The sequence below is a fragment of the Oryzias latipes genome, chromosome 19 (genome assembly GCF_053564925.1).
Source record: "Oryzias latipes strain Hd-rR chromosome 19, Olatipes_Hd-rR_3.1".
Classification (NCBI taxonomy): domain Eukaryota; kingdom Metazoa; phylum Chordata; class Actinopteri; order Beloniformes; family Adrianichthyidae; genus Oryzias; species Oryzias latipes.
In genome coordinates, this window is record NC_136255.1 from 28,634,250 (window position 1) to 28,646,650 (window position 12,401).

General features: G+C 48.9%; 2 protein-coding genes across 9 annotated transcripts; both read right to left on the reverse strand.

The window, feature by feature from the left end:
* Positions 1–867: 867 nt before the first annotated feature.
* Positions 868–3,158, reverse strand: LOC144988023 (uncharacterized). Its single transcript, XM_078938071.1, has 4 exons — positions 2,963–3,158; positions 2,619–2,892; positions 2,400–2,522; positions 868–2,150 (listed from the first exon to the last, which is right to left on the reverse strand). Exons 1-4 carry the CDS (start codon positions 3,067–3,069, stop codon positions 1,677–1,679), a joined length of 978 nt encoding a protein of 325 aa, XP_078794197.1. The 5' UTR covers positions 3,070–3,158; the 3' UTR covers positions 868–1,676.
* A 1,423-nt stretch (positions 3,159–4,581) lies between these two features.
* Positions 4,582–7,013, reverse strand: LOC144988025 (ankyrin repeat and SOCS box protein 12-like). 8 transcript variants are annotated; one of them, XM_078938075.1, is made up of 4 exons: positions 6,779–7,013; positions 6,483–6,555; positions 5,605–6,372; positions 4,582–5,200 (listed from the first exon to the last, which is right to left on the reverse strand). In XM_078938075.1, the coding sequence occupies exons 3-4, from the start codon at positions 6,365–6,367 to the stop codon at positions 5,061–5,063; spliced, it is 903 nt and encodes a 300-aa protein (XP_078794201.1). In that variant the 5' UTR covers positions 6,368–6,372; positions 6,483–6,555; positions 6,779–7,013; the 3' UTR covers positions 4,582–5,060. The 8 variants fall into 8 exon arrangements, with proteins under 8 accessions (XP_078794201.1, XP_078794199.1, XP_078794203.1 ...); XM_078938073.1 differs by having other exon boundaries at positions 5,605–6,375; positions 6,779–6,999; XM_078938077.1 differs by having other exon boundaries at positions 6,718–6,859.
* Positions 7,014–12,401: the final 5,388 nt, after the last annotated feature.

Here is a 12,401-nt window from a genome sequence, read left to right on the forward strand (position 1 = left end):
GATCAGTTTGTTCAGAAAGACTCAACGTTTTCAGTACATAAAGAAAATCAAATCTTCGGACCCTAACCCCACCCCTCAGTACAAAATCCATAAAACATTTAAACGGCTTTCAGAATTAGACAATGAGGACAATGGACTCATATGGACTGCGGTCCAATGACTGCTGTCAGATCCATTTGTCTGCACTGACTATGGTAAAAGGGCTTTTGCATTCGTTGCCCCCTCCTCATGCAATATGCTACAGAAAGACTGGAAACTTACAGAACTCCCTCCTAAATGATTGAAATCCAAGTTGAGAGAGAGATTATTTTCTACTGTGTTTTCTTGTCGCCTCTCGGCCAGGACTCTCTTGAAAAAGAGTTTTCTGAATCTCAGTGGTTAATTAAAGGTTAATTAAAAAACAATTGGTACCTTTGAACAGAAACAGGCCGGGTTGATGAAACAGACCTTTGTGTTTCAGGAACTTGGCCATCGGCATCGGGATCCAGAATTTCCCAGAAGTCCTAGCGGTGAGCCTGCCGCTCCGTGGTTTCAACCTGGACGGCCTTTTGGTGGGAAAATGCACACTCACCTCTCTTCACTAGAGGGCGACCGCGAGCTCATTTTAGCCCCTCCCCCTGCAGGTACGGGCAGCTCAGCGGCATGGTCGAACCTGTGGCTGGGTTGCTGGGCGCCTTTGCCGTGGTCCTGGCAGAGCCTCTGCTGCCATACGCGCTGGCGTTCGCTGCTGGGGCCATGGTCTACGTAGTTGTGGATGACATCATACCGGAGGCTCAAGTCAGGTGAGTCCGATAAATGGGCGTCTTTCAGGGGAAGGGGGGTAAAAGAGATCAAACTGCTGAACGTTTGAGTGAAACAAAAGTCCCATTCATCATCATCATCATAATTTATTTATTTCATTTCCGTTTGACCAGAAGGTCCATCATCCTACATCACATCATGAAAGCATGAAGACCGTTTGGTCAGACCGCTGGGGGACATGATGATTCCTGTAGATCCTGCAGACGCCGGATCCACAGGAAGAAACCATCAGTCAGAAAGTAAAACCAGAAAAAGCATCAGAAACCTCACAAATGCAAAAACGTCAGCAAAGTGAACATTGAGGGTTTTAGATGGAAGAGGGGGATGATTTCAGCCTTCCTTTGTTTTTATTTGCCAGTGGAAACGGGCGGCTGGCGTCCTGGACCGCCATCCTGGGCTTCATCGTCATGATGTCACTCGATGTGGGACTGGGCTGACGTTGCCATGACGACGGCCAATCTTTCAGCGTCTTTTAAGAGTGAACCAAATGAGACGACTGTTGAGTGATTAACAGAAACTGAAGCTACTTGAAGGTTGTGGGTCCAGCAAGGCGTTTTCACGTTCACGCCACGTTTCTGGACGGGTGGTGACCTTCTGCCGACAGTTTCATGACTGTAGAATACTTGAAATCATTGTTTTTAAGGGAATAAAAGGGACGGACAAAAAACACATTTTTATTTTTACTGATCTTGAACTTTCATCAACACCCAATCATTTCTTGCCGCCTACAGACCTAGCTAAACATCTCTTATTAACTTTCAACAGCCAAATGTTGAAACCTGTGCTTTTCTAAGAACCCAATAAAAGTTTGTCTTGAAATTGTTTATTTCTTTTCATTTTTATTTTGAAGTTGTTTGTTGAAACTCTTGTCTACCTCAAGTTTTGATGACAAAGTTCTTTCGTAGTTGGACCAGAGATGGAATATTTGCTCGCAGGTCAGAGAAGTACGTTTTAGCCCAAGCGATCTTTCGTCTTTGAAACAGCGTTTCTATGAACTCAGGGGTTTCAAAGCAGTACTTCTCTTTAGCATTGAAAAACCCGACTTGTCTTTTTCCATGTGGACCTTCTCCGTAATCTACTGCACATACACTGTCCGTTTGCCGAACGACATAGTACCCAGAAGGGCCCCTGTCACCGTGGACCGTGACCACCGTCTGCAGGTAGGCCTTGTATTTCTCCAACAGGAAGTTCATTTGTTGATGGTAAACGGCGGCTGCATGAGTGGCCTTGACCCCTGCCGACCCTTCCAGACGAGCCTCGTGGATCAGCATCTGTGTGTGGAAGGCGGCTCCGTTCACCCACTGCTTCAGGAAGCGAGTGCTCATGTGTCCGTCAACCACCATGGAGTTCTGAAGCAAAGAACACACAAGTCTCACCTGAAGAGACTGCAGGAACGACACCTGTTTAGTAAGAGGTGTTTAGTAACCTGTCATCTTCACATGTTGGCTTGATCAAAGTCGATTTATGATGGAGTAAACTTCCTCACTCTTGGAAATAAAAAGGCAATGAAAGTGAAAACTGATTTGGTTTGTCATCCGATCATCTGTCTTTCTTTCCTGAGGGACTTCAGCTCTAAGTTCAGTTTTATGGATTTGCACCTGCAACCGTGTCAGCTGGGTGCTCAGTTCTGCCTCCAGGCGGCGGGTGTCGGCCAGCTGAAGCTCTGGGTTCCTCAGGTTGATCTGCAGACGTTTCAGGTACTCGTCCATCAAATCTCGTACCTGAAGACACCAAATGAGAGTTTGAGGGTGAAGTTTCAGAACTTTTCTGAACATTTCCGTCTTTCTTGGTTGTCTCCGTCCTGCTGATCTCCTCACCTCACTGGCCTTCTCCTCTGCAAACACCCGCCGCAGCATTTGAACCGTGCCCATGGCGTTCTTGCCCATGGAAATGCCAACGATCTCCAGTAACATAGAAATGCAGAGCGCCAGTGGCCCCACGGCATTAGCGATGGGGGAGAGTCCGCCCAGAGTAGACCCCAGCTTCTCCACGGCTTTTGCAACGTAGATCAGGTCTTGTCCCTGGATGATGTAGTCTCTGTAGGCGTCCAGCTGCGCTGTTGCATCCAACCCTGAGAATTTCTGCAGAGACCTGCGGGAAATTCACACCTTCAAATCCACAACAACAGAACCGGAGGGGTCTTTGGACCGGTTGAACTTACTGGTCGATGTCAAAGCCTTTCCATTCGGCTGAAGTAAAGAGTGCATCGGCGTAGAGGTTCAGTTCCTGCTGCCGCTGCTCTGCAGGCAAAGACACGGTGTCCCCCATCTTTGGAAAAGTCCCAGAGTAGCAGGAGATGCAGCAGCTACGACCGTTTGCTCCCAGAAGTCGAGCCTTTGTGGTCGAGTTATTTTGGTGTCACAGATTAGAACAGATTACAGCAGATTACAACCACAGATTCCACTCCTTTAATCCATTGTAGAATCTGAACACAGGTGTGTATGTAAGTGTGTGTGTGTGTGTGTGTGTGTAAATAAATAAATACAAGGAGGCCTATGACTCAATGCCACACACATGGATCACTGAATGCTTGGAGCTGTACAACATCAACAGGACTCTAAGAGCCTTCATAGGAAACTCAATGAAGCTGTGGAAAACCACCCTTGAAGCCAATGGGAAGCCACTTGCACAAGTGTCCATCAAATGTGGGATATACCAAGGTGATGCTCTGTCCCCACTGATGTTCTCATCCTGGCAGCTCAGGAACAAGCCCTGAGCACCAGAGCCATAGAGAATCAGATCTACCACACCAGACAAAACCCAAGGTGTAGATCTACCACACCAGACAAGACCCAAGGTGTAGGCTGTGCAAAGAGGCGCCTGAAACAATCCAGCACATAACTGCAGGGTGTAAGATGCTGGCAGGTAAAGCTTACATGGAGCGCCACAATCAAGTGGCTGGAATAATATACAGGAACATGTGTGCAGAATATGAACTGGAAACCCCAAGGTCAAAATGGGAAACACCTCCGAAGGTGGTAGAGAATGAGAGGGCAAAGATCCTGTGGGACTTCCATATCCAGACTGACAGGATGGTAATGGAGAACCAACCAGTCATTGTAGTGGTGGATAAAGAACAGAGGAAAGCCGTTGTGGTGGATGTGGCAGTGCCAAGCGATGGGAACATCAGGAAGAAGGAACATGAGAAACTGGAGAAATACCAGGGACTCAGAGAAGAACTGGAGAAACAAGGAAAGTGAAGGTGACAGTGGTGCCTGTGGTAATTGGAGCACTCGGGGCAGTAACCCCCAAGCTGGAGGAGTGGCTACAACAGATACCTGGAAAGACCTCAGACCTCTCAGTCCAGAAAAGAACAGGAACAGCTAAGATACTGCAGGACCCTCAAGCTCCCAGGCCTCTGGTAGAGGACCCCAGCTTGGAAGAGAAACCACCCGTGGAGGGTGAGAGGGGCAAGTTTTTTTTTTTTTTTTACACCCACACACATATATGGAATGTATGGAAGTGCTTCAAGAAGTTGAGCTTCTCTTGTCGAGTTATTTTGGGGTCACAGATTAGAACAGATTACAGCCACAGTTTCCACTCCTTTAATCCATTGTCGAATCTGAACACTGACAAGTGTGTATGCAAGTGTGTATATTTATCTATGTGTATATATATATGTGTATATATGTAGGTAAGTGTATCTATGTTCTTTTATTTAATGATTCGTTTAACTTCAATCTTTTGTTACCTCCCTACTGACTTAGTCTCTCTTAGTAACTCTTTTTTTATCTGTGATAAACATTTTTACTAAATCTCTGTATGAACACAACAAACATGTTTACATTTGTTCATGTTTACTTTAATTTGAGGACATTTGGAACCTCATGACAATAAAGACAGACATGATCTGATCTCCATACATCTCTTTTGAAGGCGCCTTTCTCTTGAGAACGACTTTCATCCATCCATCTTCTGGATCTCCTTCATCCCTGTCAGTCATTGGGTTGCTGGAGGAGGAGCAGGAGGAGATCATGGAGGAGAAGGCTGTGACAGTCAGTCAAGTGATGGATGGAGGAGGTTCTGGTGATGGGAGCAGCTGGACTCTGAGCTGGAGATCACAGCGCCGTCTGCTGGGGGGGCCGCCCCCTGGTCCAGATGTGGTGGTGAGCAGAGACTGAGGTTCATGTTGAAGATGTTTGGTGTCACAGATTACAGCAGATTACAGCCACAGTTTCAACTCCTTTAATCCATTGTAGAATCTGAACACAGACAGGAAACGTTTTCAGAGGAACAGGAAGTCTGCGGCGGATCCTCATCTACAGCTCAGCCTCGTGCTGCAGGAAGTTCAGCAGGCTGGTGGGCATCTGCAGCAGCCGGATGCTCTGGATCCGGTTGATCTTCTTCAGGTACCGTCGCACAGCCAGGCGGCACTGGGACGCCAGAGCCTTCGGAGTTCCTGAGGACGAAAGAGAGATTCTGTCAGTACAGCAGACACAGGACAGGTGAGGGGTCAGGCCCCCGTCTTCTAGAAGATCTGTGGTTCTGGTCGTTTGGACTGAAGACAGAGAAGATTCTGATAAAAACAGAACCACTGCCTTCAGCATCTTCAGATCCGTTATTGGTGAAATGAGACCAACTTCTTCTGAGGTTCACAAACTTCTAAAGTTCCATCCTCAGTTTGGAGAACCAGAACCAGGCTGAGGCTTCAGGCACAGCAGATCTTTCCAGAACCAGAACCAGGCTGAGGCTTCAGGCACAGCAGATCTTTCCAGAACCAGAACCAGGCTGAGGCTTCAGGAAAAGCAGATCTTTCCAGAACCAGAACCAGGCTGAGGCTTCAGGAACAGCAGGGGTTCCCACCTCGCTCCTGCAGCAGCAGCTCCACGGCTTCGTTCTGCTTGGTGGACTTCTCGATGATGAGCGTGGGGAGGTAGACGTTGGCGCCAAAGTCGATGAGCAGCTGCACGTACTCCACGCCGCAGCCGTGCCGCAGACACATCTCCAGCACGGTTTTGGGCTGCTTGTCCGAGCTCCTCAGCTTCACGTCTGCGCAGTTGTAGTCGGGGTCTGCGCCGAACTGCAGCAGCAGCTTGAAGCAGTCCATGTGTCCGTACACGGCGGCCAGGTACAGCGGCCCGCTGGACACCCTGGCGCTGCAGGTCCAGAGTAAGACTTTGGAGCGCGAGTTCACCTCGGCGCCGTGGATCAGCAGCTGCCTCAGGATCTCCACGTCCCCCTCCCGCGCGGCGCTGAGGACCGGGGAGCCGCTGTTGGACGGGTTCCCGTTGGGGTCGGCGCCTGCTCCCAGGAGCGTCAAGACGCAGTCCAGGTATTTCCCTCTGACGGCGGCGAACAGAGGCGTCTGCGCCTTCACGTCCACGCAGTCCACCAGCGCACCGTGGCCTAGCAGAACCTGCAGACAGCCCAGGTGACCTCTGGACACGGCGGCGTGCAGCGGCGTGCCCGCCACGCCCCAGCCGCCTCTGCAGTTCAGGACCTTCCTGTAGACGTCCTGGCAGAGCATCTCGTCCAGGAGCCTGGCATCGTTTTGGAGCGCCGCCCGTCTGAGCTCGCAGATTTCCCAGCAGCCCTCTTCCTCCTCACGGGTCCTCAGCTGGATCATAGAACCTGCTGGAAGAGGGTTAGAGTCAGGAGCTCTGCAGGAGGAGAACGTCAGGGGGGGGGGACGCCAGGGGGAGAACGCCAGCGGGAGAACATCAGCAGCCGGTTCCACTCACCAAACTGTTGTCATTCCTGAAACCAGGTGAGATCTGTCGAGGTTCTGCAGGTTCTTCAGGGACCAGTGCCTTCCTGCAGGAGAACATCACATCTTTGAGGTTCCAAGATTCTGCAGCCTGGAGCTCTTCTTCACAACAGCAGTGCGCAGGCGCAGAACGAACAGGACAAACCCAGGCCCGGCGGGACGTTAAACGCCGTTTTTCCAAGCCATCAGCGGACACGTGAACGCCTCACCTGCAGTCCGGTTCATGGAGAAACGTTTAGGAATCTTGAAGGACGTCTGTTCGCGGTTTACCTGCTGAGTGAGTTCAGCTGCCCCGCGTCTTCTTCCGTGTTTTCACCGTGGCTCCGCCCCTGCCCTTAACAAAACAACAAACTGTCGTCACGAACGCGCATTGCGCGTGCCCCGCCGCGGACGTGGATCAGGAAGAGAAGCTGCTGTGATGTTAAATCTGCAGATGGTTCCTCAAACCTCACAGAACACTCACACTGATCCAAAACGACACACAAGAGAAACTCTCGCGAGAGTTGAAGGGTTTAAAAAAACATAAAACTTTATTCACCCTAAGCCAAAGATTCACACTCAACATTTTCACATTTGCCAGGAAAATGAACAAAAATGTCAAAAGACAGAATAATATGGACATAAAGTAGAGTTGAAGGATGCAGGAGCATTTCTGAGGTTGTGACTGGCCTGGGGCAACCCCCCCCCCCCTTGTTGCTCCAGATTCCTCATTTATCATCATAATAAATTAATTTGCAGTTTCATGTTTTGTTGTTCACCTTAGGGCACAGCGGTTTGGTGGTTCAGCAGAGGCGCCCCTCCTGACTCAACCCTGGATTTTATCCGGGCTGGGGACCAGAAGTCACGGCTTAAAGTGATAAATAACTATGTAGCAATAAAAACCAAATGGAGTTCCATTTATAAAGCTGCAGAGTCAAATATTAACATTCAGCTGTTCATGTGAAAAATTCTGCTTCTCCGTGAAGGTCTCTTCTACCAGTGACTAAGGTTCCCGCTTTTTCTTTTTATCTCAGTTCCTCTTGCTGGTTGTAGAGGTTTTATTGTATCTGTGGGTTCTGTCTGGGTTTGTGGGTGTGTCTTTGTCTGTGGGTGTGTCTGGGTTTGTAGGTGTGTCTTTGTCTGTGGGTGTGTCTGGGGTTGTAGGTGTGACCTTGTTCTGTAGGTGTGTCTGGGTTTGTGGGTGTGTCTGTGGGTTTGTCTGGGTTTGTGGGTGTGTCTTTGGGTTTGGGTGTGTCTGGGTTTGTGGGTTTGTCTTTGGGTTTGGGTTTGTCTGGGTTTGTGGGTGTGTCTTTGGGTTTGGGTGTGTCTGGGTTTGTGGGTTTGTCTTTGGGTGTGGGTGTGTCTGGGTTTGTGGGTGTGTCTTTGTCTGTAGGTGTGTCTTTGTCCGTGGGTGTGTCTGGGTTTGTAAGTGTGTCTTTGTCCGTTGGTGTGTCTGGGTTTGTGGGTGTGTCTTTGGGTGTGGGTGTGTCTCTGGGTTTGTAGGTGTGTCTTTGTCCGTGGGTGTGTCTGGGTTTGTGGGTGTGTCTCTGGGTTTGTAGGTGTGTCTCTGGGTTTGTAGGTGTGTCTCTGTCCGTGGGTGTGTCCGGGGTTGTAGGTGTGTCTTTGTCCGGGGGTGTGTCTGGGTTTGTAGGTGTGTCTTTGTCCGTGGGTGTGTTTGGGTTTGTGGGTGTGTCTTTGGGTGTGGGTGTGTCTCTGGGTTTGTAGGTGTGTCTTTGTCTGTGGGTGTGTCTGAGTTTGTGGGTGTGTCTCTGGGTTTGTAGGTGTGTCTTCGTCCGTGGGTGTGTCTTTGTCCGTGGGTGTGTCTGGGTTTGTGGGTGTGTCTTTGTCTGTGGGTGTGTTTGGGTTTGTGGGTGTGTCTTTGTCTGTGTCTCTGGGTTTGTAGGTGTGTCTATGTCCGTCGGTGTGTCTGGGTTTGTGGGTGTGTCTTTGGGTGTGGGTGTGTCTCTGGGTTTGTAGGTGTGTCTTTGTCCATGGGTGTGTCTGGGTTTGTGGGTGTGTCTGGGTTTGTAGGTGTGTCTTTGGGTGTGTCTGGGTTTGTGGGTGTGTCTTTGTCCGTGGGTGTGTCTGGGTTTGTAGGTGTGTCTTTGGGTGTGGGTGTGTCTCTGGGTTTGTAGGTGTGTCTTTGTCCGTGGGTGTGTCTGGGTTTGTGGGTGTGTCTTTGGCTACGTTCACACTGCAGGGCTTAATGCTCAATTCGGATTTTTTGAAAAAATCTGATTTGTTTGCTAGACTGTTCACATTTCCAAGTAAATCCAAACTTTTGTGATCTCCAGTGTGACCGTGACACGACCCAAACGAGACCCGCATGCGCAGAAGCCAGAAGAATACAGTGAACAACAGTGAACGATGTCACTTGTTGTTTGCGGAGCCAACGTTAACAATGGATGTCAACAACAGTGTTGTCAAAAGCGGAGCTCTTTTTGTAATATTAAATTTATTTTCACGAAGGAGCAGCACAATTACAATCTTCTCATTTTAAGAAGGCAATGGAGTCGGGATCGTCTGTACCCACTGTAGTGGAAGAGGAATGTGTTTGTGTTGGGGCCACGCCCCCGCGTGTGTGTGTGTGTGTGTGTGTGTGCAAGCGCGTGCCGCGATAGAGAATAGGGGGGGGGGGGGCAGTGTGGGCGCGCATTCATGTTGTGTGTTACGGAGGACGGTAATAAAAGAAGGTTTCCCCCAGAATAAATGCTATGGACTCTTTATTAACCCGTTCTGGAGAATCTAAGGATCAGAACAGGGAGGAGGAGAAGGATCGCCTCGGGTCCCCCGCGCTTGAGCACGGTCAAAGGGGAGAAAGAAAAAAAAGTTATAGCGGTAAAGGTTCAACACCACGCTCTGCCATTTATCTGGAATTTTTTTCAAAAACCGCCCAGTTGCAATAAGAGCCCTGGAGTTTGGCCTGAAAAGAGCGATCACCCCAAATATTAATCCAATATGTGACCTGCTTCCCTTCCACTGACTGGTCTCAGCAGCATCATCCACCGTGGTTGATGTTAACGTTCTCGTTCCCGCCTACTTCAACGCAAAATGATGACGTTTGTTGCGTGTCGATGACGTACGGTTCGGAATCAAGTCGCCTGGCCGGTCAGACGGCGGTCGCAATTGAAAAGATCGGATCTGTGTCATTCAGACTGTCATGAAAAGATCGGAATTGGGTCGCATAGGGGCAAAAAAATCGGAATTGGGTCGTTTCAGCCTGCAGTGTGAACGTAGCCTTAGTCCGTGGGTGTGTCTGGGTTTGTAGGTGTGTCTTCGTCCGTGGGTGTGTCTTTGTCCGTGGGTGTGTCTGGGTTTGTGGGTGTGTCTTTGGGTGTGGGTGTGTCTCTGGGTTTGTAGGTGTGTCTTCGTCCGTGGGTGTGTCTTTGTCCGTGGGTGTGTCTGGGTTTGTGGGTGTGTCTTTGTCCGTGGGTGTGTCTGGGTTTGTGGGTGTGTCTTTGGGTGTGGGTGTGTCTCTGGGTTTGTAGGTGTGTCTTTGTCCGTGGGTGTGTCTTTGTCCGTGGGTGTGTCTGGGTTTGTGGGTGTGTCTCTGGGTTTGTAGGTGTGTCTTCGTCCGTGGGTGTGTCTTTGTCCGTGGGTGTGTCTGGGTTTGTGGGTGTGTCTTTGTCCGTGGGTGTGTCTCTGGGTTTGTAGGTGTGTCTTCGTCCGTGGGTGTGTCTTTGTCCGTGGGTGTGTCTGGGTTTGTGGGTGTGTCTTTGGGTGTGGGTGTGTCTCTGGGTTTGTAGGTGTGTCTTCGTCCGTGGGTGTGTCTTTGTCCGTGGGTGTGTCTGGGTTTGTGGGTGTGTCTTTGTCCGTGGGTGTGTCTGGGTTTGTGGGTGTGTCTTTGGGTGTGGGTGTGTCTTTGGGTGTGGGTGTGTCTCTGGGTTTGTAGGTGTGTCTTCGTCCGTGGGTGTGTCTTTGTCCGTGGGTGTGTCTCTGGGTTTGTAGGTGTGTCTTCGTCCGTGGGTGTGTCTTTGTCCGTGGGTGTGTCTGGGTTTGTGGGTGTGTCTTTGTCCGTGGGTGTGTCTCTGGGTTTGTAGGTGTGTCTTCGTCCGTGGGTGCGTCTTTGTCCGTGGGTGTGTCTGGGTTTGTGGGTGTGTCTTTGGGTGTGGGTGTGTCTCTGGGTTTGTAGGTGTGTCTTCGTCCGTGGGTGTGTCTTTGTCCGTGGGTGTGTCTGGGTTTGTGGGTGTGTCTTTGTCCGTGGGTGTGTCTGGGTTTGTGGGTGTGTCTTTGGGTGTGGGTGTGTCTTTGGGTGTGGGTGTGTCTCTGGGTTTGTAGGTGTGTCTTCGTCCGTGGGTGTGTCTTTGTCCGTGGGTGTGTCTTTGTCCGTGGGTGTGTCTTTGTCCGTGGGTGTGTCTCTGGGTTTGTAGGTGTGTCTTCGTCCGTGGGTGTGTCTTTGTCCGTGGGTGTGTCTGGGTTTGTGGGTGTGTCTTTGGGTGTGGAGGCATTCTTCCAGTTCAAACACTTTTCATATTCAGAGAGCAGAGCTTTGTTCTTCAATTCCATTCCATTTTATTTATATAGGACAACAATACAACATAAATTTTTCTATTGCAGGGGTCTCAAACTCAATTTACCTGGGGGCCACTGAAAACAGGGTCTAGCTGAGGGAGGGCAGCAACTTCAACGCACACACACACGCACACAACTTGTGATTGTCTGAGAGACAATAAATTTTTATGGAACATGTACTATACTATATAACTGTTTTCTGTACAAAATGTATTCATAAAACTCTCATTCAAATAAAATACGTAAACAAAAAAAATCAATAAGTAAATAAATCAGTAATACATTTCTGTTTATTTAATCTTCTATATCTGCTGTTTTCTGATTTAAACATCCTTATTAACAGAATTCAGTTAACACTGTTGAATTATAACTATTAAACACAAATCTGTGTTTAATAGTTATAACCTTCAATGATCTGTAACCTTCATCAATGGTTCTTCTGAACATAATGGTTCGTCTTCTTCTTACTGATGGACACTTGGCAGCACTTCCTCCCAAACAGCTGAGACCCTCAGTGTGATTAATGAGGATTGTCTGTAAATCTGGACTGAACTTGGACTTATTGAAATTGAAGGTGGAGACGTCAGAGAGGATGTGCTCCCAAAGTATCATCTTGGGGACCGCAAATTTGCCCGCGGGCCGCGAGTTTGAGACCCCTGCTCTATGGGCTTCATACTGTAATTGAAGAACAGGAAATCAGTTCTAAAATGTAAAAGCTGATTGCTGAACTAAACTAAACTAAACTAAACTAAACTAAACTAAACTAAACTAAACTAAACTAAACTAAACTAAACTAAACTAAACTAAACTAAACTGACATTCCTGCCCTTAGACCCTCCTTGTCCGTAAGAAAAAAACTAAAAAACCAGAAAAAAAGCAGAAACCTCAGGGGTGTCCACATGAAGGGGGGATCCTCCCCCAAGACGCACAGGTGATTTACCAGAACTCTTAGAGAAGAATTAACTTATCTAAATCTACAACTACATATATAAAGTCCAGCAGACGAGCTTCATCCAGATGAAGTTGGAGGACGGCTGGGGGCGCCAGACGAGTCGGAGGCAGGTGTAGGAGCAGGAGCAGAGACGAGCCAACTGGAATCTGGAATCCCCAGAGGGGAGTGAACATGAATACATGAATCGCACTGCACCAAACAGAGGCCCGGAGAACTGAATGATACATAAATGAGGACGAATAGAGGACAGAACCCCGAGGCTCCATACGTTCCCCAGCTTCAAACTTCTAGCAGTCTAATAAGAACTAAGTGTCGTCAGGTCTGACTCCTCCCCCATGAGCACATTTAAACCAGCTATTTTACCAGCTATTTCAGAGTTGACTAAGCCTCTTGGATAAGAGGTGAAACGTCTTCAACTTCAAAAAAAAACAAGTCCAGATGACATCCTGT

Bases quoted from the DNA above. Each gene is read 5' to 3' on its own strand.
- LOC144988023 (XM_078938071.1), bottom strand. From the start codon at position 3,069: ATGGGGGACACCGTGTCTTTGCCTGCAGAGCAGCGGCAGCAGGAACTG. The intron at 2,893-2,962 runs GTAAGTTCAACC...AATTTCCCGCAG, and splicing joins AAAGGCTTTGACATCGACCA to GTCTCTGCAGAAATTCTCAG. The intron at 2,151-2,399 runs GTGCAAATCCAT...TCTTTGCTTCAG, and splicing joins CCCAGCTGACACGGTTGCAG to AACTCCATGGTGGTTGACGG.
- LOC144988025 (XM_078938075.1), bottom strand. From the start codon at position 6,367: ATGATCCAGCTGAGGACCCGTGAGGAGGAAGAGGGCTGCTGGGAAATC. The intron at 5,201-5,604 runs GTGGGAACCCCT...TTTCGTCCTCAG, and splicing joins GCTGCTGCTGCAGGAGCGAG to GAACTCCGAAGGCTCTGGCG.